Source organism: Lytechinus variegatus, chromosome 4 (assembly GCF_018143015.1).
Source record: "Lytechinus variegatus isolate NC3 chromosome 4, Lvar_3.0, whole genome shotgun sequence".
NCBI classification, from domain to species: domain Eukaryota; kingdom Metazoa; phylum Echinodermata; class Echinoidea; order Temnopleuroida; family Toxopneustidae; genus Lytechinus; species Lytechinus variegatus.
The window spans coordinates 18,195,884-18,212,664 of record NC_054743.1 but is presented as its reverse complement, the minus strand read 5'-3'; the positions used below and the strand labels follow the sequence as shown (position 1 = coordinate 18,212,664).

At 34.7% G+C, this 16,781-nt stretch overlaps 1 protein-coding gene across 1 annotated transcript in view; it reads right to left on the bottom strand.

Annotated features, from left to right (window-relative positions):
- Nucleotides 1-16,781, bottom strand: part of LOC121413546 (mitogen-activated protein kinase kinase kinase 15-like) — a 43,472-nt gene that overhangs the window by 7,743 nt on the left and 18,948 nt on the right. Inside the window, exons 20-36 of the mRNA XM_041606402.1 lie at nucleotides 16,652-16,713; nucleotides 15,910-15,975; nucleotides 13,951-14,051; nucleotides 12,950-13,083; nucleotides 11,953-12,043; nucleotides 11,521-11,565; nucleotides 10,095-10,127; nucleotides 6,493-6,622; nucleotides 5,866-5,931; nucleotides 5,385-5,463; nucleotides 5,137-5,216; nucleotides 4,431-4,542; nucleotides 3,590-3,878; nucleotides 3,090-3,182; nucleotides 1,974-2,029; nucleotides 866-942; nucleotides 129-205 (exon numbers count right to left, since the gene is read on the bottom strand). Coding sequence (XP_041462336.1) covers nucleotides 129-205; nucleotides 866-942; nucleotides 1,974-2,029; nucleotides 3,090-3,182; nucleotides 3,590-3,878; nucleotides 4,431-4,542; nucleotides 5,137-5,216; nucleotides 5,385-5,463; nucleotides 5,866-5,931; nucleotides 6,493-6,622; nucleotides 10,095-10,127; nucleotides 11,521-11,565; nucleotides 11,953-12,043; nucleotides 12,950-13,083; nucleotides 13,951-14,051; nucleotides 15,910-15,975; nucleotides 16,652-16,713 — 1,591 coding nt within the window. The remainder of the gene's footprint in view (nucleotides 1-128; nucleotides 206-865; nucleotides 943-1,973; nucleotides 2,030-3,089; nucleotides 3,183-3,589; nucleotides 3,879-4,430; nucleotides 4,543-5,136; nucleotides 5,217-5,384; nucleotides 5,464-5,865; nucleotides 5,932-6,492; nucleotides 6,623-10,094; nucleotides 10,128-11,520; nucleotides 11,566-11,952; nucleotides 12,044-12,949; nucleotides 13,084-13,950; nucleotides 14,052-15,909; nucleotides 15,976-16,651; nucleotides 16,714-16,781) is intronic.

The following is a 16,781-nucleotide window of genomic DNA, read 5'->3' as shown; positions in this document are numbered from 1 at the left end:
ATGAGAGATCTCTTTGCCAGATATTAACACAAACAGAGTGCCCATTCTAACCATATTAAAATCACAAGTCTGAATGAAAATGTTTACATTACTAGCATAAACATTACATTTTTCTAGCAAATACTTACCTAATTTTCAGAGACCTCAGGTCATCTCTAGTCATTGAATTAAGAACCAATGGCAAGGTAAAGTCCTCTTCAATAAACTATACACAAGAATGAAAAAAGAAGCAAAAATTGAATCTTGAAATCAAGAGGAGATGGTAGTCCTGCAGTAGTGTTTACTGTTTTTTTCATTACATAACACCAATATAAAATTCTCAGTTTTGGAAATACACAAATGTAAGACAAAAAGACAGAAAATACATACTTCTTAGGGGAATTGCAAGAAACACATTCAATTTCATTGGATTAAACACGAATATGCAGTTGATTTGTGCTAAATTTCTTGCTATGCCTCCCATTAGGATTTACAGGGGAAATCAAGTTTCTTTCAACATCTCATAAGAAGGAAATCAGGAAAAATATATGTAGTCTTCTTGGTTACATTTCATATGGCAAACAAATAAGGTTAATTTTGCTTTTAACTCAATATTCTATTATTTATTATTTTGTCACATAAACCAATTAATCAGAAAGATTTAAAAATTCAATATTCTATTATTTATTATTTTGTCACATAAACCAATTAATCAGAAAGATTGAAAAATTCAATTCTACAAGAAAAAATTATATAATTACGTCAATCCATTGTGTAACTAATTATCAGCCTTATGTCAAAAGGTCTTCACTCCAATTGCTTTCTCCGGCAATCATGCCCTCTCAGCATAAATCACATGGAATGTTGAGTAAAGTGTATAGCTTACCCTTCTAATACTATCTTCATCAAGTGCTATTGACTGTAACCATGATACTAACTCCTCCTGTTCACTGCCATATGCTCCTGTTGGGGAATATAATGATGGTGTAGTGATGAGTGGTGGTAGTATTGATGTGGTGATGATTATCATCATGAAGATGATAATGGTGATAATGATGATGGTGGTGATGATGATGATGGTGGTGATGATGATGGTGATGATGATGGTGGTGTTTGTGATGTTGATGATGTTGATGATGATGGTGATGATGATGATGATGGTGATGATGGTGATGATGATGGTGATGATGATGATGATGGTGATGATGATGGTGGTGGTTATGATGTTGATGATGGTGATGATGATGGTGGTGGTGGTGGTGGTGATGATGATGATGGTGATGATGATGGTGATGATGGTGATGATGATGATGATAATGGTGGTGATGATAATGATGATGGTGATGATGATGATGGTGGTGGTGATTGTGATGTTGATGATGGTGGTGGTGGTGATGCTGATGATGATGATGGTGATGATGGTGATGATGATGGTGATGATGGTGATGATGATGATGGTGGTGGTGGTTGTGATGTTGATGATGGTGATGATGGTGGTGGTGATGATGATGGTGGCGATAATGGTGGTGATGATGATGATGATGGTGGTGATGATGATGGTGGTGGTGATGGTGGTGGTGATGATGGTGGTGGTGGTGGTGGTGGTGTTGGTGGTGTTGATGATGATGGCGGGGGTGGTAATGATGATGATGATAATTGTGATAATGGTCATAATGATGATGGTGGTGATGATGATGATGATGGTGATGAAGATAATTGTGATAATGGTCATAATGATGATGGTGGCATTGATGATGATGACAGTTGGGGTGATACATTTGGAAGATATAAAATACAATAAAATCTAAGGTAAACAAAAAACTACAGGCCTATATAGTTGTTTCCATATTTTTTTTTCACAAAATAATTCATGTTCCAGTGAAAATAAGTATATATGACATTTATTCAAATATCTAAATTAAACACACACTGATTTATAATCTAAAGAGAGTAGGAAACCAATCATTATGTACTTATAGTGATGAATTAGTTACCTCTACTATCTTGTGTATTAGAGCTGACGGAGTCACTGGCACCAAGAGGCTGAAACCTACAGATGAAATATCAAGTCAAAGTAAAATTCATACATTATTATTACATTAGTAAATTCCGAGGGATTACATGTATGTGTCCTACTCCCAGAATATTTTACTTAATAGTAATAATTGGATTAATGAAGTGCTTTTTGCCTGCGGATACAAAGCACTGCTATTATTACCCGGCTTTAGCTGAGCCGCCATAGATGTGCTCAAGCATCAAGGAATTTCTTCCTACCGGTATTATTCACCCCCACATGCGTTGAGTACAGCACAACGTGGGTAGATTTCTTGCCAAAGGAAAACACAACATGACTAGGAATAAAACCCACACCCCTCGGATCAAAAGACAAGAGTCGTAACCACTAGACCACGAAGCCTTCACATAACTTGTTTTGCATAATATTTCATGAAGAGCATACCGTGAGCAACCATGAAGCATAACCTCTACATATCAAATTAAAAAATTTGATTTGTATCGGTCAAACACCTTTACACATCAAATTTGACAAAATTTGTTCTTCAAAAATATGGTATCAAAAATGCTGAAATGCATAAAAGAAAATCGATAATGCAACAATTTCATATTCTATACACTCCAGGGGAGCATTTCATGAAAGGACTTGTCAGACGTTTTATCCGACAAGTCCTGGGGTGCATTTCATGAAAGGACTTGTCGGACGTTTTATCCGACAAGTAGCATTTTATCCGACAGTTACCATAGGAACAGTGCCTCTCAGCCAATCAAAATCATGGAAAGATGTCAGATCTGACAACTTGTCGGATGAAAATATTGATGAAATGCTCCCGTTTTATCTGAAAGTTGCTATAGGAACAGTTCTTCTCAACCAATCAGAATCCAGGAAAGTTATCAGATCTGACAACTTGTCGGACGAAAATATTGATGAAACGCCCCCCTGAATAGACACAAGTACATGTTCTCACAAACTCAAGGTAGGATCTCAGATTAGGTAGAGAGAGGGGAATGAGGGAAATTTGAGTTAGAAGATGATAAAAAAAGACTGCTCATTCAGTAACTGACTTAAAATGTTTTTTAATATTCTGTTAACTTACCCTATTCTTTCCATGACTGATCTGCTAACACATAGCTGGGTTTGGAGGACATCATTTAAAGATTTCTGGACGTCTACCAACTCTTGAAGTAACCTTGAAAGTAAAGCGTAAAATAAAGCATATCAAAAGCAAACAGATTAAAAATGATGTCTCTCATTTTGACATAACCTGGTTTATAACATAACCCAATCACTAATCAAGTTCATTTGATAGTGGGGTAGTTTCATAAACTACGTAAAATACCTTTTAGTAGGCCCGACCACCAATTTCCCCCATATTTATTTACTTTATGCACTTTATAGAATAACAAAGTGTTGAAAGTCAATTCAACAACATTATTTATTAAAGAATTAGGAATGTCTGCACACATACCACAATGGGTTTGTTGTGACATTGAAAGACCCAAGTTACAACTGAGGACATTGCAGTCACTTTTTGAAAAGTGAGAATAATCTAACGTGTATATATTTCAATCATAAGCTTCGGTGGCATCTACTAACCTGCCCTGCTCCTGGACAAGCCTTTGATGGTCCATCTGCAAGCTAGCCATCAGGTTCCGGTTGGGTATGAAGCACTCATTGGACCTGGTGGAGCTGTCAAAGGTTGACACCCCCGATGTGTTCCCCGCCTCTTCCTCCGCCCCCTTGGGGAGGGGGAGGAAGTGGTGGGCGGTGCCGTAGATGCCCCTGCTGTCCCCGCTGGACGTGCCAGGGGGGCGGGTGTCCATGCCGTGGGAGTGGGCAGGGGGCATATCATCCTCCTTGCTGGGGGCTATGTTCTCTCCAAGATCTAGGATGCGGATACAAGTGGAAAGAAAGAGTTGCGAGTCATTACTCATGGAGATATCACCTGTCTTTGGATTAAGTCTATTACAAACATTGTTATTGATATCACACAAAATGTCTAAGAGCTTACACATATTAAAAAAAGTTTGATATTATCATTATAATTGCACAAGAATATGATTTGTTTAAGCCAGTTTTATCACCAAAGATACTTGGGAAACATCGTATCTCAATTTAATTTTCCCCCAAGACTGTTCATCACAGTCACCAGCTTTGGCTGGCTTGCTTCTCTCGACTATAGTGGACACTCCATATGAACAAAAGTAGTCCAACTGCATTGACCACACAATGCCTTAATCTTCAAATGCATACTTTTCACACACATAGATTTGGTTATTTTTTGCTTTGATATTGTTGTTTAAACTGGATATTTTTGAGAACATTCCAACCATTTCAAGTTTTTCCATACCATGTTTGATAAAAATCTAGCAGCCTTTGGTTCTATAATGCAATTAAGAGACAGAGTTAAAGGGTTTTGATATAAGGGATAGCTCACCTGGGCTGAGGATGGTAATAGTGACCTGTACAGCATCTCTTATTAGGTTATCCAATGCAAACATCCAGTGCGGTTTTATGTTGTGCATGTGTTGACGTAACACTTGATTTACCTGTTAAATATGAAATTAATGAAATAATTATTTAGACTGGTATGGAACCTCAAATGAAAATAAAATGTTCCTCACAACATTTTATTGAATATCTGAAAAGTTTGTAAAATAAACAGTTATAAACTTAATTACTTTTTAGCTTTTATTCAAAGTGATTTTCTTTCTTCTTTTCTTCATTTTTGGTAAGACTTGATGAAATTTTAAGTGATGTTAATCAATTATACTGTTCGTTTTCCTCATTTAATAGTCAACTAGTTCTATAATAAAGATATATGGTATATGATACACTGATAAATAAACTGAAATGAATGAAGTAGACCAATGATTTTATTCAAAGGATGGATTTTCATTCTTCCATACTCACATGCAAATTGGCAAAAAAAACTCACATTTATCAATTTTGAAAGTTTGTCAATAATGTCCGTAGTATATTAGAAACCATACACTGTTCTAGAGGAAATGTACCAAATTTTGTTATATTCTATAGTTTTATATAGAAGTACATAAATCATGAAAATAATTCTTTTGATGGTGCAAAAATATGAGTTGAAAATTTATAAATACAAGAAGCAACACATCCCCAATGGTACTTACCGAATCCTGAAATACATAGAGTGCAGTATGAATTTCACCAAGAGCTGTAGGGTCATAGTCTAAATCATTCCGCAGTTTCTCTGTGAAAATTTTGAAAATGAAGGCAATGTATTAACTAGATTGAAGCATGCAAGGATAAATCAAATACATTATGAATATGTGAAACAATTCACAACACTTCCAGGCACTTCCTATAATTGGCCTCTCATAAATATTAATTATCAACATTATCATTATTATCAACTTACCAAGAGCATCGACCAGCTTCCTTCGTTCTCTCTGCTTGATAAACACTGCTATCCCATGATTCAATGTCATCAGGTGAGCCTGAAATGAAAAATAAAATCATTTAAAATGAAAAAAGTTTCACGTCTGAGGAAAAAGAGCGATTAAGCAATTAGTTATTTATTGTTCCATTTCTATCCCACATATTCATCATCACCAAATAAAATAAAGGATAAATGGATAAAAAATGAGGAGGAACAGAGAGGGGGTGAACCAGAAGAACGATACAGCAGATATTTAATATCCAAAAGAGTTATATTATTTTTCAAAGGTGGGGGGGGGGGCATAGGGGCATGTCAGATTTTTCCAACAGTAATAATAATAACAATTATTAAAAAATAATGATATTGTAGTTCTTGTATAGTGTATATCGAATCATGATATATTTTATATGTGCCTGAAAAGGACTTGGACAATGTCAGGAACATATAAACATGTACTTACAGTTGTAATTTTGGTTGGTGGTCTCTCAGAAGTCAGCTGCAATTTCTTCATCCATTCATTGACGATCTGTAAATCAATAACATACACATTCACCCGTATATTAGGTTTACATTTTACTGGGTGTGTTTTCTCACTTACTGTAATACCATGTAGATGTACGGTGATATCATTAACTAGGATTAAGCATGAGACAATTCATTGTAACCAATAGGCCTGTTGACTATTTGGTGATTAAAAATCATGCATAATTCTTCCCCTTGGAACCTGCTGGTAATGAATAAAGTTAAATAATCCAATCCAAACCAATAGACATTTGATAGAGCACCTTTTCCTTTCAGTTATAAAGTACTGCACACACTCCTCCAGGTTTGGGCCACTAAAACAATAATTCAACACCTCAGAATGGACAGCTTAGTCCATGCAATTCATTGTCCTCTGCACAAAATAGATGGGATTTAATGGCCTTCTTGAACAGGTGTAAGCAGAGGATGCTGTCTGTACTTAGAATCCTCTTTACAAAAATAAGTTGTTGCTATGTCTGACAAGCTTTGTTGAAAAGTATGCATAAAATTTAAAAATGTTCTAAACAGGTCTATTTGAAAAGAGAAACTTGCACCCATATCCCACCTTATCGCCATCGCCTTCGATGATGGTGAGTAACGTCTGACGTCTTTCGCTGTCCTTCCTAAGCATGTAGAACCCGCCTTGCTCCCGATTGTCAGGGGTTACAGGAGTCTCAAGACCATCCTCACTGCTGCTGTTTACAAAGACAAAAAATATTATAATAATAAAATAACATGATAATAGTAAAATAATACTGATAATATGCAACAATATAGCACTTAATACATGTTTCTAAGGACTGCAAACTATTACCCTGGCTTTAGCACGGCTACGCTGATTGGGCGCTCAAGCTTCAAGGAATTACCCATTAACCGGTTACCCATTCATTACACCCTGGTGGGGAATGGCAAAAGAATATAAATGCCTTGCCAAAGGATGCGAGTGCTGCTGTGGGATTTGAACCCCGGACCTTGTAGTTCAAAGTCCAGAGACTTATCCACTGAGCCACAAAACCTCTGCAAACTGCACAACATGGACAGTAGTCTAAACTCTGTAATAGTATGGCTGTGTTCAAGTGAAAAATTAAAACATGGATCATGTTTTGGAAACAGGATTAGTTGAAAAAGATATGGTTGCGTTCATGCAAATTTCAAATGCTGGTAATGGAAATGCAGGCATGTATTTCAAAAACAGCAAAATATGAACAGTGGTCTAAACTCTGGTTAAAACATGGCTGTCTTCAAGTAAAAAAAATGTATACAGATCTTGATTTGGGAATAAGGTCAGTTGAAAAAGATATGGTTGCTTTCACGCAAATTTCACATCCTGGTAATGAGTGAAAATGCAAACATTAATTTGGAAAATAGACAGGTTTATAAAAGATCATTCTATCTGAGAGATGACTGCCAACATTGTTTAAAAGCAACAAATACCCTTTTTAGACAGGCTAAAATTTCCTTAACCCCGTACTATTGGTGGGGCTAAATGGCAATTTAGCCCCACCTATAGTACGGGGTTAAGCTTAGCCCACTTTCGTTTTACACAGCGTTTTTGCAAAGTGGGCTAACCCCACCTATAGTACGGGATTATTTGGCCCTGCAAAAAAGCAGGGTTATCCCACCAATTGCGGTGCTAAGAGCAATAGTACGGGGTTAAGATCGCATGTGTAAAACGAAAGTGGGCTAAGCTTAACCCCGAACTATAGGTGGGGCTAAATGGCAATTTGGCCCTACCTATAGTACGGGGTTAAGGAAATTGTAGCGTGTGTAAAAAGTGTACGAGTGAAGCACTTGTACTACGAATGATCGACAAAAACCACTAGTCCGGGGTTAGCGAGTTTCGTGTGTAAAAAGCAAGCATTCCTTATCCGGGGTTAGCAATAACAATTTGGCATGTGTAAAAAGGAAAAAAAATAGTACGGGGTTAAGGATAGTACGGGGTTAGCGATAGTCCGGGGTTAAGAAAATCCTGTGTAAAAAGGGCAAAAGTTCTCAATCTTTTTATTTTAGTTATGTCACATAGCAGAGTTACAGCTAGGCATGACTTGGAAGGTGTCTAAACTATTCAGATTTGAACTTCATTCTCAAGGTCAAACTGAACTTCATTCTCAAGGTCAAACTGAACTGAATCATACAGGAATGGTAAGAATTGCATTGACAAATTAATACAAGAATGCTCCTTTGCAGAAATCAAAATCGCGATATTGATTTTGGTCCATATTTTGTGAGAACGCAGTTTTCAAGTATGATTGAAACTGTGGTTTTTTAATGTGTATCAAAAATAAAGTTTAACATTAAATACTCAAATTCATCAACATATGAAGAACAAGTACCGGTAGTACTATTCAGTTTTCTGTTTTATAAATGCATGAAACCTGAATAAATACAAACCTAGTTCAAAATGATAAAGAAGTGAAAATGCAAGCCCAGGATTAAAAAAAAATGTGGATTACATAGTACTATCAGAGATATAAGACAAATTGAAAATAAATCCAGTTCCTATGATTTTCTTTTTCTCCCTTTCTTTAACTACATTTTTTGAACAACAAAATAATGTTATCATGAAAGCAGATACTCAATAATGGTTCTTCTAGTTAGTATCCCAACTACTTCAAAGAAATAGCAGGCACCAGATACAGTAAAGTATTTTATGATAAACATAGATGCACCTACCTATATTCTAGTGTCTATTATACACAAAACATCACAATGAATTAAAGTATGAAAGCAATGAATGCAAACACCTTTTCTGATGAAATATCTTATAATGATAATGAAAAGCTGATTCTTTTTTAGATGAAAAAAAAACCAATTGAGGGTCTATTTCTTCTTTCTTTTAGATAATATAATTCTCCTGTAGAAAAGAGTTATAATCAATTGTAATTCTTATTACACCATTTGCCCACACCTGAATGATATCAATTGTTAGCTTGAACAAGTCTGTTATGTTACAGAATGCAAATATTGTAGATTTTATGAATATCTGGTACTCATACATGTAAAGGTAGTAACACTATAAAGTGATATAAATTGTATAAACCCACTATTACCATATCAATCAAACAAACTATAGTATAGGATATCAAATATAGGTCCCAATATACTAGGAAAAAACAGGAATCATCAGCAAGCACCAAAAATATACAAGAAATATGGATGCTATCATATTTCACAATGAATGAAGGCTTTAACTGAATAAGATCGATCACACATAAATTGAATTTCCAAATACTTGTGGAACAGCATTGAAAAGATTAAGATTATAAATACAAAAAATAATAAAGAGAAAAAAATGTTATTTTGTATTCATTAATATTTTCACTCACAAGATGTACAATGTATGCACCTCAAGTCTGAATGTAAAGATGTGTACTAACAGCAAATTTCTAACATGTTATTATTTTGAAAACAGTGAAATGATCGCAGTGACAGTTTGTTAATTTTTCTGTTATGTATGTACAATAGGGCTTCAATCACAGCATTAACACACATTTCCATCCACACCTGTATTTCATTGATGAAATGATCAGCAAAATCTGAATTTCACACACTGCATACAACCTAGTTATCAAAAAATTTTGGAGAATATCCTCTAGGTCCCGTAACAGAAAGGTTAGTGATTAATCGCACACCTGATTTTCACAATTGTGTATTGTAGTCAATGGAATCAATCGTTGAAAAGTGTTTCTACGATCATTGCTAAGCTTTGAGTTACGGGCCCTTTCTCAAAAGCAACAATAAACCTTTCTCAATAAATGTTGAGTTTGAGTTTTAAATCTCTGTTTCAGCATCTACACTTTTTTCTTTTGCCTATCTTACTCATCTTTTTATCACACAAAACCAAAACATAGAAATAATCTAAAAATGTTAAAAATGCTAATTATTCAGAGATTTTGAAATACTAAATCTTCCATTTCATATGACTTTTTAAAACAACAAAAGAGGAAAATGACAGTGAAATAGGGAGATGTGATAAACGCACACAAAAGTTAGTGATTTTGTAAAAGTTTGAAAGATTAGAGAGGGTGCACCTAAAGTAACAGCAGTTGATGCAAGAATATATTTTTGGTTAAAAAGATTTGTATTTTTGTAAATAAACTACAGTACTATGATCATTCTCACACTTCATTCAAATTTAACAAAGATAAAATGGTTTATACGTTGTACCTTAGTAAAGATGAATTATGCCAGGAATACACTCTAGGAGATAAAGAAACAATATCTCAAATCATAAATAATAATCATGACAATGACATTGAAGATTATGGTGACATTGAAAGTGTTGATGATGGTGTCGATGATGATGATACTGATGATGAATACCAAACAATAATATTGATATTACAAAGAATTATAAAACTATATGTAGCATTCATTACAAAAACAAATAAAATCATATTGATAATAGAATAATAATGGCAAATTAAGTTAGAGATTGAAAAAAAAAATGACTACAACTATTGTATCAATGGATGTATGCATCAAATTCTAAAAACTTCCATTCGAATGATGAATATGATGTAATTGATATTGAGCTATACATGTATGTATTAATAATGCAGCTGGTAACATTCTTATAAACTAATCTTAGGTATTACTGTTAGGTTAGACAGCCTTTTTTACTCACAATACAAACATCAAACATGAAATGAGTCTAGTGCTGGGAATAACTCCTCTTGGTGTATTATATCAGTAATCATGTGATTGGTAACACTTTTGTGAACCGACGTCAGTGTTGAAGTTATCATTCTGAGCAACCTTTCATACAACTAACACAAGCACAAAACTTGAACTAACTCACTGCGTAAGGGTGTTTCTGTGTGATGCAATACACTGTGGTGCTATGTGTATACTTGCATTAACACAAAACTTTAGAAAAGTGCATGACATGCTAGGGGTAATGCCTAACAAAATAGAACAACCTTTTCATTTCCACTCCATAAATATGCAATATAACATCTATTTGCTTAATACCATCATACAAACTGTGATAAAACATATCAATCACACTAACATCACAAATCCACACACACACACACACAAAAAGTTTAAACCTTAGCCATGGTACCAGAAGATAAAAATTCAATACATTAGGAAATAAAACGTGGCCTTGCATCATGTGCTCTTTGTGACAAAAAAACTAACCTCCCCTAAGAAAAAACAAAGAAACAAACCAAAGAACAACAGATAAAATCATTCCACAACAACAGTTTTACAACTACTATACCTCATCTATTACTTAGTAATTTCCCCCATTTCTAAATTTTCCACAATGAGCAAGTAGCTGTACTAGTCATTAAAGCCGACTTGTTCATGAGGTACATTCGAGCAGTAGACTACACCAGGGGAAGTTCTGTGATTGGGGCTGGTGTGAAAAGGTCACCCCACTTCAGTTATAACATTCACCCAGGTGACTCAAAGGCACCATTATGACAATAGTAACTTTGACATTATTATAACGTCCAAGAATCCTCTACTTTGATTGGCTGCTGAGCCCTATTACCAACATAGTAGTTGCCGTAATAGCAAATTTACGATAGATTTCCAACCATTATCAAGCCAATCGGTGACAAAAAAGATTTGAACAACTCACCCAGGTGATAATAGCTCAAGTGATCTTCGCTTGTCAAGCCGGAGACTGCCGAGTGCAACAAAATTGAAACAAAAAACATATACAGTCAACACCATTTTACCGTTTCAATTATCACAAGTGTAGAGCAGCTGAGTGATTACAATACAGACCAGTCACTTTGGGATGTGCAACAAGATCAACTTAATCTGCAGTGCATATAAAATGTATGCAACAACAAGGTATTTAATAGTAAACAAGGAACATGTGTAAATAAAAGAAGGATGGTGTAGAGCTTGATGCTGAGTAAAAAAACGCAAGTCACTGTACTGAAACTTGAAAGAAAGTTTTAATTGAAGATCTTCTATTTAATAAATAGTCAAACACTAAACAAAAGAAATTAAATTAAAATAGATATTAATTAACAAAATAAATGAATGTAACATTGACACTAACCTTGAGACTGCATCAGCTTCACTGAAATTGGAGAGGGTCGACGCTATGGTCAAGGGAGACTCTGGACGGCTACTGGGACTGACCATTGGCACTGATGATAGAACAGTATGGTTGAATCATGTCACTATTTGGAACTGCATTTTCTAGTGTTTATGCTTAACCATTACCATAACCAGTATCAGAACTAGATCACCATTACCATTGCAACAACTTGATTTGCTTTTGTCAATCTGATAATCAGCTCCTGAAATTCACTTTTTGCTCATTCATATCACTATTTCTATTACAGCTCAATTCACCATTACTATTATAATTACCATCACCATCACTGTCACTATTACCATTACCACTTTCATCATTATCATCATTACCATTACCATTACCATCACTATCACCATTACCATCACCATTATCATTCTCATCATCATGACTATCACCAGTACCATAACTTTTATCCTCACAATCACCATTACCATCACTATCATCATTACCATTACTATCACTATCACCACTACCATTAGCATCACTATCTCCAGTACCGTTATCATTACCATCATCACTATTACCATTACCATAACTTTTACCATCACTATCACCATTACAATCATTATCACCATTACCATCACTATCACCATTACCATTACAATAACTATTACCATCACCATCACTATCACAATTACCATCACCGTCACCACTACCATCACTATCACCATCACCATCATCATTACCATCATTATCACCATTACCCTTACCATAACTATTACCATTACCCATACCATTATCATTTCTATTGTTAATGTTGTCTGTGAACCTACTTGATACACACCTATTTGTCCTGTAATTGGATTTTTTTTGCACATTCACCAATACCATCGCTATCACCATTCAAATTACCATTATCAGAACCAGCAATCACTATCCCATTATCACTCCAATCACCAACACCATTACCAAGATAATTGTTGATCATCATTATTGATAATGTGTTTGAACCTACTTGATATGCTTCTGTCGGTCCTGTAATCGGCTCCTGAAGCTCCCTTTTTGCTCATTTTTTTCCCCTTGATGAGGAACGGATCCTGGAGGAGATCATGGGCTGTAGCTCTCTTCTCTGGGTCAGGCTCAAAACACCTACAAATAAAAAAAAAAATTCGAATTTCATACCATCTATTCTCAAGCAACATACCAAATGAATAAAGGATTCAAATCTTAAGCCATTTTTGCTTGAAACATCAACCAAACGAACAAGGGATACACTTTTTACCATAAATGATCAAGACACTTATCAAAAGAATGAAGGATACAGATTTTCACCCATCTATGCCCAAATAACCTACTAAAAGAATAAAGGATTCAAATCCATTTATGCATGAAACACTAAACATTAGATAGAATAAAGGTTACACTTTTTTAACTGTCTAGGTTAAAAACACCTACCAAAAAGATAAAGGATGTACTTTTTTACCATCTATACTCAAAACATCTACCAACTCCCCCACTCCCCATCCCTCCACCTCCCTCCAAAACAGAGGGCTCAAAAGAATATGAAAAGGGGGAAATTTCAGTGCTCTGGTGAATAAAAAATGAACCCCAAGTTTATGATGAAAAACAGATAACAAGGAATGTGGGTTGTACAACAAAAAAAGTTTTGTTACGATGGATGTTTAAAAGACATTTCTGCCATTGTGTACTGTGTGTTGGATAGACGCAACACAGTCAGGATGGTCACAGACTACAATATCTCAGAAACTTGCTAACAAAACCATCATCAATGGAATGGACCCACTATAACACTACAGACATTCAATCAAGATTCAAAATTTACATTAGCACACAATATAAGATATACAAACACCAAAAGGGCATAGGTTTCACATACAAAGAAAATGAATCAAATGTAGTTGGGTCACTGAAAAAGATACAAACAGACTTGCCTACGATTCATTATAAGCAGTACATGGCACAAAAACTGACCAAATAACATTTAATACAACATACCTGAGGATAAATTCCTTGGCTGCGTTTGACAGGCTTGATGGAATTTCGGGATGATCCTTGTAGAAACCGACTTTGAACATGGCTGCTTGAGGTGAACCAAGCTGTTAAAGGAAAAATAAATAAATGAAATAAAATATTTACAGATTATTATAAAACACAATAAGATTTGATTTTACTCTAATAAAATATATGGTTGATTTTGCTTTTGTTATTTATAATCTCATTCTGACTCATTTCATTTTTTTCATGCATGTATAAAAATATCTCTCTTGTTACAAGAGAGATATTTAATGCATTGGGGATCATACATATGAAATGAAGATTCAATCTTTGGTTCATATATTTTCAGCAGAAAATTAGAATGAGTGCATTTTCATACTGTCAATTACAAAAGAAAAAGTGGGTAATTAAATCATAAGCTCACTTATAAAACCAATGAATCAAAATAAAGGATGACTTTGTTTTGTATTTGTTAGTATTTTGCTTGTTTGATTTTACTTCATTTATTTAAATCATATTCGGCCCTGGTCAGAAAAATAAAACATCTGCTGACTTGAAAATCAGGAAAGAAATATTGTGTGGGTTTTCATTGCAGAGGAAATATTATATTTCATGTTTAGCTAATAGCTATATCATATACAAGCCAATGCCCAAATCAACGAGAGAGTAGGTATGCCCTTGATACAGAAAGTAGTGAGATCTCTCCAAACTGGAAGACTGTTATATCTACTATGAAATGACTGATGTTTGCAACACAATGGACACACAGCATTAAACATCAGTTAATATTATCTAATGATTGTAGAACAGAGAATACACAAACTTGACTTGCTACAATCGACTAAGGCACATTATAGCAGCTATTTAAGGGTCAGTCATTACAATAGCATTTTCTTTACCACATCCTTTATCAATTTCCAGATTTACAGATCAGGTGATGTCAGTTTCCTCTATCATGGTTAAAGGTCATTACCGTTAATAAAGATGTAAATGTGCAAGGACCCATAACATGAAATGCATGTATTGGGGATGTGCGCTTGATTTATGAGTTCCATATAAATGAAACTGTTTCTGCAAAGGCTCCTGAAATTGAAAGGAAGTGAGCTTACCCACTGCATAAAGTCATTCTCAGTAGCAACATTCAAACTCAAACTTTGACTAAAAACCTTTTTTTCCATCACTTTTGATACATTCTCTTTTCTTTCTGTATACTAAATTTGTTTTTTTAAAGCATTTCAGGAGCTCCTAATTACAGATCAGTAGAATATATGCACATAGTTTCTGCGTTTTACAAATCAGAATTGAAATATCAATACCTGCTTACCAAATGGGCATGGTAAAGGAAATATGATTCATTTTCTGTTATCCAACCAGTGGCCCGTAACACAAAGCTTAGCGATAATCGTAAAAAAAAGATTTACGATTGATTGCATTGACTACAATGTACAATGAATCGTGAAAGTCAAGCACACGATAAATTGCTAACCTTTGGCTTACGGGACCCAGGCCCTGTAGCTTAGCAAGAGATTATAGAGTTGATTTGAATGATGCAATGAATTGTACAAATGAGATGAACAATGGTACTGTAACACAAAGGTGAGTCATGAATTGTTTGCTTGGTTTTCACGATTTGATTGTACATTGTAGTCTATACAATCAATCGTAAAAATATATTCTACAATAATTGCTAAACTTTGTGTTACGGGTCCCAGATGATGATTATTCTACTTATTCTTAACAGTACATTATTATATATAATTAAATTTTCACGATGGTTTTATTTTTTGTGTGTCCATTGCTTTACATACATATAAAACCAAAATCATGAAATAATAAAAACTCTTGAAAATGCTGAATGAGTCTGAAATTTTGAAAATATCTGTACGCAAAATAATTGGCTTTTACAGTATATACATGTAGCAGATCTATCAAGTTAATCATTTTATTTTTTTATCTTACCTCAATAAAAGGGGGTTTACCAGTAGCCATCTCAACGATAGTACAACCCAGTGACCAGATGTCCGCCTGCAAAAAGAAATGAATGTAAGTTTAGCATGTTCTGTGATTTTGACGATATTTTGTTCATGAAGAGCAATAAAGTAAATCTAAATAATAAAAAAGTAAAAAAGAAACAAACAATAAATACCACCATCAAAGCCGATTGTCAAATCACCATGACATTCTACAGATTTTTTTGTGTGGACCCTTACATGAACAGCACTTTGGCTAAGGAGAAGGCCATCCAGCACATGTGTGGAGAACAAATTAAAAAGTGAATACATAAATAAAAAAAATCACGGTCAACCCTATCAATTTTAACACCGCTTTCTTCCCACATCACTATGACTACTACTAACATCACTACCACTATCAGGAATGCCACCAATCTAAATATCACAATCATCATCTTCATCATAGTGTTTTCATCACTACAATTAAGGATCTTTCAAAATGATACGAAAGTGGTTGGTAGTACTAGTTAGCTAGTGTGCAGTGTCTAAATAATCCACTGATCCATTCTCTGATTGCCATGACCAAATTCTAGTAAGAAACAGGTAAAATCATTTTCGCACCATGAACAAATCAACAGGAAAATGTCTTTAATATTTTGAAACAAGAAAAATCTATATTTTCCACTTCTCAATTCTCATATTTCTCCTCATACATTGTGCAATCATTTGAAGATTCAAAATCTACTTACTGGAGCACCATGACCTCTAAGACCTTTGTCAATCACTTCCGGTGCCATATACTGAAGGGTTCCTACAAAAAAAAAAGAGATAAGAGAAGAGAAATATAAAACCTAAACGTTGTAGGTTCCATTCCCCGCA